This window comes from Lagopus muta, chromosome 1, assembly GCF_023343835.1.
Source record: "Lagopus muta isolate bLagMut1 chromosome 1, bLagMut1 primary, whole genome shotgun sequence".
In the NCBI taxonomy this organism is placed as follows: Eukaryota; Metazoa; Chordata; class Aves; order Galliformes; family Phasianidae; genus Lagopus; species Lagopus muta.
Genome location: NC_064433.1, coordinates 109490212 through 109504434, shown reverse-complemented (window position 1 = coordinate 109504434; position 14223 = coordinate 109490212). Strand labels below are relative to the sequence as shown.

General features: G+C 42.1%; 1 protein-coding gene across 1 annotated transcript; it reads right to left on the bottom strand.

Moving 5' to 3' along the window:
• Positions 1 to 5557: 5557 nt before the first annotated feature.
• Positions 5558 to 12414, bottom strand: GATD3 (glutamine amidotransferase class 1 domain containing 3). The gene is made up of 7 exons (XM_048956198.1): positions 12200 to 12414; positions 9799 to 9851; positions 8913 to 9026; positions 8484 to 8603; positions 7655 to 7747; positions 7166 to 7322; positions 5558 to 6536 (listed from the first exon to the last, which is right to left on the bottom strand). Exons 1-7 carry the CDS (start codon positions 12311 to 12313, stop codon positions 6408 to 6410), a joined length of 780 nt encoding a protein of 259 aa, XP_048812155.1. The 5' UTR covers positions 12314 to 12414; the 3' UTR covers positions 5558 to 6407.
• Between the last annotated feature and the right edge of the window lie 1809 nt (positions 12415 to 14223).

Genomic DNA, 14223 nt, shown 5'->3' with positions numbered 1-14223 from the left:
TGTGTGATTTCTGAAATCCAGCAGACCCTTTAAGCAGCCATCTACTTTTCAAAAGGTGCTGAGGCCTGTGAACAATATGAGCCTCTCCAATCACTTGTGGACACTGTGTGACCATACAGGTGCAAAAAAGTTTATTGGACAAATAATTACTTACATAAGTGTAGGCCATGCAGGGCTACAACAGTGCCTCACTGCTGTGAAGGCAGACAGCTCAGAGGTATGCTCAAAAGCTGCCAATGGACTGGCTGATGCTTATGAGGAAGCTCCAAATTCCTCAAGCCCTTCTTCAACCCTAGAAGTGATTCTCCCTGGCCCTTGCAAGCTGGCATGAATCACAGTAAGCACAGGGGCAGCTGATGGCTGGAGGAATGCAGAGTGGGGGGAAGAAGCCTGGATGAGCTCTTGATATCCTCTGCAACCATACTTTTTTATTGATCAGATTTGCAATGGCACTTGGGATGCTTAAACATCCCTGTTTATTATATTTTCCCATAGCTGTAGTTAATGCCATTCTCAATAGTAACACATTACTAGCATTCAGCTTTCCTATAGGACTGCAAGGGAACATGTGAATTACTGCCAAACCTTGATGTGTCCTCCTTCACCCACGTGATGATGTGGTGAGCAAATGTCTTACAGCATGAGCAGCACATACTGCTTCCGTTTTCCAGAGTTTCACTATGAACTAGAGGGATAGCTTTGAAAACAAAGGAGCAGAACAATTCATACATTAAGAAGGCAGAATCTCAATTTTGATAGGACCCGGGAAGAGTTTTAAACTAAAAAAGGGAAGATTTAGATGAGATGTCGGGGAAATCTTTCACCGAGAGGGCGGGGTAAGGTGCTGGCACAGCTGCCCAGAGAAGCTGTGGTGCCCCAGCCCTGGAGGTGCTCAAGTCCAGGTTGGATGGAGCCCTGGGCAGCCTGAACTGGTGGGGGGCAGCCCTGCTCATGGCAGGGGTTGGAAATAGTTGATCTTCGAGGCCCCTTCCATTTCCCTCAGTTGCAGTACCTTTGGAGGCCACAAAAGCACAGAACACAGAATAGCTGTCTATACCTTAAAGAAATTCTTCAGTGATCTTTGTGAATTATTCTTGCAAAAGAATGACTGTTGAAGCAAGTTTTTCATGTGTGACAGTGACAGAAGTGACAGAAACAAAAAGGAGTTTGTTTGCTTATCTTGTAGACTATCTAATTTTACAGTGAGGTAACTCTAATACTTGTCACTGACCTCCTTTCAGTTCTGTATGACACAAGAGAAATGGCCCATACAGATCTCATCAGCAAGGCATGAACGTGATATGTTTGGTGTAGAATTTTCACTGTTATTTCAGCTAAGTCTAAGAGCACTCATTCACATAGCACGCTACTCAGCAGTTGAACAAAATAATGCTGAGAATAGGCATTTTCTAAATATAAAGGAAATTACATCACTATGGATAATGCAATCCTTGTTGCAACTTCTGTTTCAGTTTCTGAGATCGCCCAAGCTTAGTCCCTTCTCTTCCCCTCTCACACTGCCTCTTTTCCCAGAAGCTCTGAAATCATCTTGTAAAACATATCCAACTATCAGCTCTCTAACTCTTCTGAGGGCTGAGGCTGACCCATACAATAAAACAAAGGCTTTCCCTCAGCCACTGCAAACCATAGCAAGGAGAAAAAAAGACAGCTTGAACCAACAACTGCAGGCTTGGAATGCAGATAACTTCAATTATCTGCAGGTGGATGATTATCTAAGCAGACAAACTTCTTTTTTTTTTTTCCAATGTATACACACAGTTAATAGAATTATACAGGTTGGAAAAGACCTACAGGATTATTTAGTCCAACCATCCACCTATCTGTGATATTTCCCCATCCTCCATGTCCCTCAGTACATCCACACGGCATTTGAACACCTCCAGGGATGGTGACTCCACCACCTCCCTGTGCAGCCTGTGCCACTGCCTCACCAATCTTTCAGAGAAGAAATTTTTCCTAATGTCCAGCCTGAATCTCCCCTGGTGCAACTTGTGGCCACTCCCTCCAGTCCTATTGCTAGTTATGCAGGAGAAGCACTGACCCCCACCTTGCCACAACCTCCTATAAGACAGTGCTGGCTTGCAAACCCACAAACCCTTGAAAAACAGTTTGTTTCCTCCCAAGAGTATTACTTGGCATGACAAAAGTCCCTCCTTACAAATCTTGTTTTTATGTCATCTTTTCTATAAAAGTATCATTATTTAAAAAACCTAAACTACAGCATCATGTACTTTTAAGACACTACAAAATTCATCTCATTTTTCAATGCTAATCATATCGTGGGAAAGTTCCATAGCTTAATGCAAGCATATTTGATAGTATCCTTTCATGGGGATAAATAAGTAGTCACAGTGGAAAAGAAATGGGTCTTAAGAAGAGAGCTGGACAAATGCATTCACTATAACAGAATGGGACTTCTATTTCTTTTCGTTAAACAAGTAGGGACCAGTACTTGTTTGACTCTCTCCACGTGTCCAAAATATTAACATAAAAATGCCATTAGAAACCACAGCTGGAATATTATGCCTGACAGCTGGGTGAAAACCTGCACCGACTATTGTTCCCAAAGTGTTCTCTGCTGGGCATTTGCTTGACAAATGTTCTCTTGTCACCACAAACCACAGGGGAAAAACTGAGAGACTCTCAAACCCTGCCACTCTGTTTCAGTAAGAACGATTTTTGCCTGATCCAGGTCTATAAATACCTAAGGTGTGGGGGGCAGAATGGCGAGGCCGGACTCTTTTCAGTGGTGAGTGGAGACAGGACAAGGGGAAACGGCTGGAAACTGCAGCATAGGAAGTTCCACACAAATGTGCACAAGAACTTCTTTACAGTGAGGTGACGGAGCACTGGAACAGGCTGCCCAGGGAGGTGGTGGAGTCTCCTTCTCTGGAGATGTTCAAGACCTGCCTGGATGCCTACCTGTGTGACCTGCTGTAGGGAACCTGCTTTGGCAGGGGGGTTGGACTCCATGATCTCTGGAGGTCCCTTCCAACCCCTGCAATTCTGTGATTCTGTGATCAAAAATCAAAAGGTCCATAAGCCAGATACTGCATGCCTCCTTGTGGAGGCTTGGAGAACGCACACTTTTTCACTTTCATTTCTGATAGCACTTAACAAAACGTATCAGTCACAAATTTCTGTCCACTTAGTTGAAATTAGCAACCCCCTAAGCAGCTCCAAACATCCCTAGAGAATGAAAGGAAAAACCCAACTTGGCAAATGCTGCATTAATCTCTTAAGTGTACGTGGAATTCCCCTCTAAATCTACGCTTGCTGAAGGCCAAAAGGACAATCTTATATTTCCCACCAAAGTCAAACAACATTCTAAAAACACAAAACCTTAAAAAAACGTGTGTTGGAAGTTAGCATTCCGTACAGCACTGTGGAATTACAGCCTCTCCAAATGAAGTAAAGGCAGCCAATTATTTCATTCTTAAAAATCTCTCTAGTAAGAGAAAGGTAGAAAGATATTCTGAAATGAATTATTTCTGAAAATAGTATTTTGTCTTTTATGGGTGCTTCCAGCACTGACAATACTATATGGGGAGTTCTTTTTTGGTTTTTTTTTTTTGTAATTGCCTAGAAAAAGGTTACAGGCAGAGAGTAGAAACTGCTTTCTTAGGGGCTCTCATTAGAGCTTAGAACTGTAGCACTCAAACAGGCAGCAATACTGAAATCACCACTTTAGAGTACTGTCTGCTCTTGCATTACTGCTAGGTGAGATAACACATCAAATTAGGTGCCTTTCAAATTTGCAACCTTGATTCTAAGCATAAGTTTTTGTGATATTCTGACCTGGAAATCAGTAACTCAGCAATTAACACGACCAACACTGTATCTGCCTAGAATGGCATACAGTGGATTATTAGTAGCTTTTGTTATTTGAGTAACTATTCAAGAAAGAATCTCAGAGGCCAGAAGAGTTCTTGCCAATCTCTGCTCCCTGGTGACAGTAACAGGACCCAAAGGAAAGGCATGGAGCTGCGGCAGGAGATGGTCAGGTTGGGGTTTAGGAAAAGGTTCTTCACCAGAGGTTGAAAGCTCCCCAAGGCAGCAGTCAAGAAGCATTTGTACAACACTCTTGGATATAGGGTTTGATCTGGGTGGTGCTGTGTGGAGCCAGGGGTTGGACTGCATGATCTTTGTGAGTACCCTCCAGTTTGGGGTATTCAATGATTCTGCAACTGTAAGAGGCCAAAAGAGGCACCACCTGGATGATCCTCGAACTAACTTACAACAACTCCATATGATAGGAGCAATCTCTTCAAAATATCTTCTCTTTCTCAGCACATCTGAATCTAAGCAAGAGAAAAACAAAGGTTTATGCCACTAAAGGTGCACTTACTAGGTACTGCTGATAGGAGAAATCCCATCTTCATACACGCAGCCCTGCTATGGCAAGTGTTGCTCATACAAAGACTTAACTTATAGTTCCCAAGAGGAAAAGTTGAGCTCAATTTACATCACTCATACAGATGACAGTGCACAGGCAGCTGCTCTGGAGATTTGAATACTACCTCTGATTTGTGGTAATTTCTGATGTTACCGCATTTCTTATAAAATTCCTGGAGATGTGGGAAAGGTAGCAACATTTTAAAAATATGTTTACATTTTATTTGGAAAATTCCTAAGTTTCTTCAATTCAAATGAAACCTGCAGATTTTCTATGATATTTAGGCCTTCTCCCATTTTCTCCTAAGCCTCTCTGTATAAAACTGACAGTATAGGTTTCCACTTGTGTACAAAGCTTATGGAAGAAAGTTTTGATTTGCACTGAATTACACATGGACAGCGTTTTATACTCTGTTACCTACTAACTACTGAAATTTCCCACAGAATGTGATGCACAAGCTGAACACCAATCACTGTTTCAGAATATGTCCAAAATCCATTTTGTGAACCATGTCTGCTGCCATGACGACAGTGCACGATTTCTTAGTAACCACACTGGAGTCTGTGATCTGTACAAAGGATGTCTATGCAGCCCTTGAAGAAAACAAAGCCTTTGGAGGGCAACTTCAGACCACCTAAATCCAACGTGACTTTTAATGACAAAGAATGGATCGTGTGCTAAAATGGTCGAGAAGCAAGAACACATTCTTCATGAACACTCACCAAGCACACTGATAATGTCCATTCTGTTTCATTCCTCCTTTCTTCCCAACAGTAAAAACTATCATTCCATATCCTTAGTGACTCTTCAGCCATAGACAGTATTTCCAATCCACTCTAAGTCTTGTAGGTCTAATTTATGAAACACACAACTATCCCTGAAAGATAGGGATTTCCTTCAGCATGTCTTTACATAAAAGGAAGGGCGTCTTTCTGTTTGTGTAGACTTGAGAAATGTTGTTTCATGATGAATAGAAAGGTGGCAAGTAGCTTGGAAGGTGAGGAAGGAGATTTTGGATTCCGTATATTAAAAATACCTCAAATATGTAAAGGGAACTGAAAAGCAGAAGAACAGCTAGCATGTATAAACAAATAATCAGAGGCAGTTATGAAACAAAGATGAAGGATGAGATAAAGACAGATTTATTTATACACCATTATTTTAGACATTCAGCGTTCCTTTGGAGAAAGTTTTACTACTCTGAAGCAGGGAAAGTGAGTGTATTTTCAGATTTTTTTCTCCTATCCATTTGCTAGTTGTGCAACTACTTCAATAAGGACATTATCCTTAAAAATTGTGCGTCGCATCAGCAGATTTTCTCTCCTCCCTTTCAAGACCTTTTCAGCTAAGATGGGCCAATGGATGAATTTTTCCAAGTGCTAGTACTGTGACAGCTAAGAAGCTGATATTCAGAATGACTCCTTGGTGAAAACATGGAAGAGGAAAACTTAAATCTTGTAATTAAGCCAACAGTAGGATGTGGAAAATACGGAGTCAGCTGGCCCTGGCTTATAGTTCACAGATACAGATCTGAGCACATCAACAATGAATTATACACTAATTCCACTCTACTACCATTCTTCATCCACTGGATAGATATAGTGGCACTGCATCTGCTGTGTCTCTACAACACATTCTCCTCCCATTTCTGAAAGAAACTTCAGTTGCTATTTGTTCTCAAGGAAATGACTTGATACTGGTGCACTGTGACAACTGCTGCCAAACACATCTGCACAGCTCCCTCCAGCTGAAAAAGCTCAAGAGAATGCTCAATGTCCCAGGCCAGACTGTTTGCATAGTGTAAGCCCTCCCACAGGCAGCTCTTTCACAAAAGCCCTGCAGCACAGCTGGGAGTCGATCAGCTTCATAAAAGCAATTATCAGACTGTGAACAGGAAAAGCAGATGAAAATACTTCCATTGGTCCATACAGCTGTTAATACTATACCTTCAGCTTAAACATTTTTGCTTTTCATGTCAGAAATAGATGTTTTATTTGCCAGTTAATTTCAGCACATTCTTTACCATGGCCCCAATGCCATCAAAGATTTTATGTAATTCTGTTTCACACATAAATGCTGGGGTAGTCACCACTTTGTTTTTGGTATCCACATGAGCTTCGTAAAAAGAAGTTAAGGAAAACACAGCCTGTGACTCCCTTGCAAATGCTACCTGCAAAGTAAACCATCACTGACATAACCTTACAACTCTATTATCCCATAAACAGACACCTCCAAGTTCAGCTATAAAGACAGCTGTAACCTGTAGCCTGAGATAGTAGAAGCTATATTGCCTGAAACACAACCACTGCCAGAGCAATCTGTAGGAATGACATCATCAAGAACACAGGAAAACTTATAGAACCTACTGATTGCAATAAAACACCTCTCTCTGAGTACAGTTTGAACACAGCTTCAGCCTTCTGGAAAAGAAAAAATATATATCTCAAAGGTAACTGATGAACTGTATCTCATGCCAGTTTTATGCACAAATTCACTTGGCAATTCTGGTCTGTGTTAGCAGGTGTCCAAAGGAGATCTCTGGCAATAACTGAGAACTTCAGATTACACAGCTAGGTACAGAAGACAATGTTTTCTAATCACATATTATTCTGCACGTGCTATCTGCTACAAACCATATATTCTCTACTAAACTACAGTGTTAGTAGAAAAGCACAGATCCTGCATGTATTCATTACCACAATGACACGTTACTGAACTCTTCATGTGGAAATTAACAGGAAAGGATATAGTTACTTCCTTCACACAATGCTTTCCTCCCAGTTCTTTAATGGCTCCTGCAGTTCCAGCATAAGGCCACTTGCCACCTTCCTCCTCTTCATGGCCCACAGTTACTTCAGCACCAGAAAGAACTTTTGCTGCCAACACCGGGGAAATGCAGCAAAGACTACAACAAAGGGAATCACAAAAACAATGCTGTGATGGCACTCTTTCAAAACTTGGTCATGATTGGAAAGACCCAAATGGATGCGGTCTTACAAATGTGAAAAGCATACCAAAGCAACATCCACTCAACATTTTCTTAGTGTCTTCTCTCACAAACACCTACACACACACACACACACCTTGAAAAAAAAGCATTTTAAAAATAAGCTACAACTGATAAAACAAAAAAGCTGTTTTTTTTCTAGCTACAGCATAAGAGCCACACATGTCAACTGCAAAACACACTTGGTCTCTACGTGCAAACAAATACCCCTATCTGACCAACATACATACCCAATAGGTTTGCCCGCTTTGTGGAAGTCTTTCAAGACACGTTCAACTTCTGTGTTCACCTTGCAATCTTTCCCATCAACAGCAAATGTAGATCTGCCACAATAAGAAACTTTATTCCTCACCATAAATCTACAAATAGGGCTGTCTATCTGCCCTGGCTCTTGAGGACAATACAAACACAAAACTTTCTGAAAAAGTTGAACAATGCTGCAGTTGACCAGCAATGCATTAGTCAAAATGATTCACTTCTAAGGTTTTAGCATGTCATACAGCTACTTATTTAAAATAAACATCTAGATAAAAGAAGTATTAAATTAGCTTTCTAGGATTACTGAGAAGAACAACAATGCTGACACAGAAAAATTCATAAAGTAAGTCAAATTTCCCAAAGCCAACAAAATAACAAAACAATTAGAATTCCTTGTGGCTAATACTTTTTTTTTTTTCCTGAACTAGTTATTATTTTATAGTTACTAATGCAAGAGAATACTTTTTGCCATGAAGGAAAAGAAGGATAATACTAGCAGCATCTGAAACTAATGGAGTTTTACCTTTGCTTGCCTCAGTCAACCTCAAAAAGGATCACCACAAAGGCAGGGGGAAAAGTACTTGTTGTGCATTATCTAAATTCTCCAATTCTCACCAATACTGCTAGTGCCATCAAGAATTATAACTGGAAACCATCACAAACAGCACTTACTTTAACAATTTGAATGGAGTTTTCCTTATTAAATAGTAGTTGCGCGTGTGTTAAATAAAGCCATTTGTTACTCCTTGATTTTACTGTGTGAATTACAAAGAAGGAATATAATATTTAATCGACACTTACAAATTTTTAGCAGCTCCAAATCCACCAGGGAATATCACAGCATCATGGTCCACTGTCGTAAGCTTAGCCAGGTTAGTGATTTTGCCACGAGCAATCCTTGCAGATTCCACTAAAACATTCCTTCAAGAACCAGAAATAAAACAATGACACGAATTAAGCATCTGCACACAAAAGAGCATAAGGAAAGTTTTGGCAGAGGAAGGGAGGAAGTGAGAAACGTGGCACTCAATAGCTGAAGCTATAGATGCTTTTGATATATCAGCACCCACCAGAACTATTACTTTTTAATCTCCAGCAAAGCACCAGCTAGCATCAAGCTATTAAAGCCAGCCAGCAAAGGGCTCTCAGCTCAGTTACAGACTGCTACCTCTGAAAAACACCAAAGGTGAAGACCCAGGAGTCACAGGAATCACAGTAACATGGCCTTACCTTGACTCAGCTTCAGTTGGTTGCCCCTTACTGTGGTCAATGACATGCATCTGAGGAACATCTGGAGCATACATCTGAACCTCAGCTCCCCCACGACTAAGGTGTACCAGTACGCTACAAAAACGGAAACAAAACGTGCTGAAAACCTTAGGAGAGAGCATTTATCTGTCCTGTATGTCTCGCTAGAAACATTCCACCTGATTTTGAAAAAAGAGGAAGAACACATCCTATCAAAGTAGGAGCAAAAGAGGGAGCAAGAAACACCCCTCTTTGGTGTAACACCAAAGTTCAGAGTAGAACAGAAAGTCAGTCTGGGGGATGGTCAGGAAAGCTACAGACAAGTTTCTTTGCTCAGTGTTCCCCTTCAGGAACCATACAAACTTCTTTTCTCATTGCAAATTCCTGGGTGTTATAGAAGAGTCCCACCATTAACACTAGGAGCACACTTAATCTAGGTGAAAGATCTCTTATTAACAAATATTAAGAGTTAACAATTCAACTTGAGAATTAACATCTACAGTTTTGAATTTAGCTCCAGGATGAAAATTCCAGACAATTATGAACCTAACTCTCTACTTATCTCTGCTGAAATTGATTCCGGAAGCCTGAATTTCTGTCTCTGAAGGAAAAAGTCTCTAACTCATTGCTCTGGCACCACCTGCAGTGCTCTGCATCTTTGGACAGGGATCATATAGCAAGAATGCAATGCAAGCTCCCAGTTATGCTTTGACAAAAGCCTCACAAACCCACAACAGGACTCTGAAGGAAAACTATACCACATCTTTCAGGGAAAGTTCAACACCAGAGATTGCAGAAATGAATTCAATGGGTCTCTCTAACATAAAGCAAACTTCTTTTGAGCCCACAATTTCACAAGGTAACTTACGCAGAAGCCTCGTGGATTTCTGTGCCATCGTAGACACCACAGCCAGACAAGACCTGCAATAGGAAAATCAAGTACTTCAAGTGATACAAAAGTTTGTACAGTCCTTCTTAAATTTTAAAAACACAAATGAAATAAATAGGAGAATAGAAATAACTTCAGGACAAGCTCTTTGCCAAGCCAGTCAGCATCACACCATTAGTCCCAGCACTGCCATTTGACATACAGCAGAACTGGCATTCCCTATTTTTAGCTACCCACCCCAGACAGCCAGGACTCAAAGAGAACTACAGTTTATTTATTTGCTCTTGTACTTGTTCCTCAGAGTTTATAAACTGGCAAAGTATCATGAATGCAGTGGGTTATTTTGAGTGCCATACATTCGATGTATCAAGTGTCATTAAGGTGTGAAACACGCTCTTACCTAAACGCAAATCAAACCCAAGTGGGTTAGAAGCACAATTATGGCACTTACAACTGCTGCTGCGTTTTGTCTGAGGATCCAAATCACCGATTAATAGTTAAATCACTTTCAACCCAATTAGAAAACGTTAACTACACTTTACTACCATGGTAATATTATTTTCAGTTTGCTCATAACGCAAAGGAGATGAAAAAGCACAAAGCAATAAGCTGTTCTTGTATGGCTGGAGGGAATCTTTCACAAAGTAGAAAAAAAAGAAGGATTAAAAAAGGAAAAAAAAAAAAGTTGTGAGAACAAACAAACAAACAATCCGAAGTGCTCTCTGGTTCTTGAAAGTATATACACAAACACTTCTGAGTTTCGGTTCCGTTTTCTCCAAGGAAAAAATCCAGTTGAAGAGAGTCCATTTCCCCTCTTCCCTCCTGGCTTTACCCTTGTATTTCTGAAATCTGAAAGTTTTTTTTTAATCACAGATACATGAACAGAAACTGTCTTAGTTAGAAACTTGGGATTTGGAGGGGCTGTCAGCTTTTCACATCCAGTTCTCTGCTATCAGTCTTGATGTCCCACCACCTCTTCACTAGATCAGACAACATTTTGTTGTCCACATTAACTACAGTTAACTACAGTTTCATTGCTCAGATATTTACAAGTGATCTTTACTTTTTACATTTTTACTACATCTTTTGGTGAGCACAGAATGAATAAACACAAAAGCAACTGTCCTGTACTTATCTTCTTTACACAACACTTGCTAAATGTTCTTGAAACTCCTTAAAATCCTGGGTTGTATCAAAAATAGTGTTGCCAGCAGGATTAGGGAGGTGATCATCCCTCTGTATTCGGCACTGATGAGGCTGTGCTTCCAGTGCTGTGTTCAGTTCTGGGCTCCTCACTACAAGAAAGACAATGAGGCCCTGGAGTGAATCCACAGAAGGGCAAAAGAGGTGTGAGAGGTCTGGAGAACTTACGGGGAGTGGGTGAAGGAGCTGGATTGTTCAATCTGGAGAAGATGAGGCTTAGGAGAGACGTTATTGCTCTCTACAACCACCTGAATGGAGGGTGTGATGAGATGAGGGTTGACCTCTACTCCCTGGTAACAGCGATGAAAGGGAATGGAGTACCAGGTCGGATATTAGGAACCACTTCTCAAGACCAGTGAGGCAGTGGCACAGGCTGCCCAGGGAGGTGGTGGAATCACCATCCGTGAAGGTGTTCAAGAGCTGTGTGGATGTAGCACTGAGGGACATGGGCTGTGGGCATGGTGTGATGGGCTGCTGGTTGGACTGGGTGATCTTAGAGGTCTTTCCAACCTTAACAATTCTATGATTCTATACTAAAGCACTGTTCTCTTCTGCTGTGCCAGTACCTTCCTAGTTACAAAAAGTACCTTGTACTATAGTCAGAAGTTTACATGGCTAATGTCAACAATAAAGTCTGTTTTCCAGTCTCTATTTGAAGGGTGATGGTTTGCTAAAACGTCAGCATTCATATTGAGCTCTCTGTAACGCACAGAATTAGAGAAGCAGGGGGTTGGAAGGAACCTCAGGAGCTAATCAAGTCCAAGCTAAAGCAGGTACACTACAGTAGGTCACACAGATAGACGTCGAGACAGGTCTTGAGTATCTCTACAGAAGGCGACTTCACAACCTCTGTGCAGCCTGTTCCAGTGCTCTGTCATCCTAACTGCAAAGTTCTATGTAAAGAACTCAACTCCAGGCTCCACAGAAGCCCAATTTTACATAAATTCCTACCGTGACCTGGCTCTCTCGGAGGTGCGCTATTCCAAGAGCAGCTTTACCACTCAACTGCCGCTCGTCTCAGCCAGGCCTCACGGTACGCCGAGCCCTCCCACCGCCACCCCAGCACCGAGCCCCGCTGCCCTTTCACCAGCACAGGAACGGGGCCGGATGGACGCTACCAGCGCGCAAACCAACTTCCTCCCCCTGCTGTGCTGCGCCGTTCTACCGCCTCACTCACCACAGCGACGCGGGCGCCGCGGGGGCGGCGGGCGGAGCAGTGGAAGGAGGCGAAGCCGCAGGGCGCTGCCCGCCGCAGCGCGGAGCACAGGGCCGGCCCGCGGACGAGCAGCATAGTCGCGAGAGCTCGGAGCGAGGCCGGAGGGCTGGCGGAGCGCGGAACTGCAGCGGGGCAGGCCGCGGGAGGCGGGCCAGGCCGGGAGGCCGCTGAGCCCTCGGCTGGGGTGTTGGAAGCGCCCTCTAGGGGCGGGGAGGCCCACGGCTAAGCATTCACTGGGGAAGGTGAACAGCGGGCATGCCAAGTTCCATCGCAGAGATTGGGCGTATATACACACATACACACACACACACACACACACACATATATATATACATATCTATATACATAGCAAATAGGTGTATCTATCACCTATTTGCCACAACGAAAGCAGTGCTTGCGGCCAAGATCAGCTGAGAATCATCACACCTTTCAGCAGGGCCTGGAACTGGTGCAGAAGAGCAATGGGCTGCCCAGGGAGGTGGTGCAGTCACCGTCCTTGGAGGTGTTCAAGAGCTGTGTGGATGTGGCACTGAGGTGTGATGGGCTGGTGGCTGGACTGGGTGATCTCAGAGGTCTTTCCAACTGCAATGATTCAATGAGCAGTGCTGTATCCTTTTCCCCAGTTTCCCCGTGATGCACCACAATCAGTTTTGATAACGCTACTAAGTGTTTCTCACAACATTCCTGTTGAAGTAAACATCTATACAGGATCAGATCAAATTAAACTGCACATGCAATCTTGCATCTTGGTTTCAAGTGGCAACAGAAGGTAAGGAAATGACACTGCTTCAAGGCATAGCCTACTCCACAGCTTGTGGAGTGCTTGTGTCCAACTTGCACATTTTGCTAACAGGCACAATGATTAGGCCAAACTTGGACCTACCAGACTTAACATTCAGTTTCTAGTATTTTCCAATGTGTCTTTCCTTATCGAGGGAGAATTCTTATCTATCACATGCATCATGGAATTTGTCTTGATAACCTAACAGCATGTTGCAGCTCAAGCAAAATGACAAATGTGAATGGAACACATCCTTTTGTGTAAGAACAGATGCTATCCCACCTCTCCCACTTCCTCTCAAGGCTCTTGAATGCTTTTGTAAAATTTTTATCTTTAACATTCTGAACATGAAGAATATACCCCAAGCCACATCTCTAAGTTGCTCTGAAAGGCCAGATTTTCTCCAGGTTTGTGTTTCTTAATATTGCAAACCCAAAAGATTATTAAAAATGTAGGGATAAAGTTAGTCTGCTCAACGAGCAGCAAAAACAGCAAACTCCTACATAACACAAAGCTACTGTCATGACAGACCCAATTAGAGCTATGGGTTGTACAGTTTACAAGAACATGGTCCTTAAAAAACAAAACAAAACAATGCAGGTTTGACAATAAGAAACGCATATGAAAACCAGTGAATTAAGAAGTAATAATCACAATCATGTTATCTGACACATAATATGTTCTCTGGGTTAGCTAAACTCTGCAGGGATTTACACAGATCCCAAGATGAATTTTTCCCTTCTTTCTGTACTACTCCCTCCCTACATATATCTATGCCTCTATTCTGTGCAACTTGCTTTCTGCCATGGTGGGGAAAGGAAGCAGAGCGGTGGAAGAGAATGAGAAGCAATTCCAAATCCCAACACAAAACCACAAAGCAGCTTCTACAAGTGTCTCTCCAGTCCAGCAACTCCCTTCACTGCCTCGAGACCCTGAAACATTGTTATGATCATGAAAAAAAACATGAGGCAAGAGAGCACCAGCAACTGAAAAAAAATCTCAACAAAGATTCTATGAAGAAAGAAAAAATAATTAAAAAAAAAAATCAAAACATTTGGTATGCTTATTTAAGTAGCGAGTGCATATTAATTTTACGTATTGAAATGCAACATGAACTGACTGCACATGTCTGGTGTATACTTTGGATTTACTTTTCTCTGCAGCACTTCTCTATATTCACACCTCTTTTCCAAGAGTAGAAAGA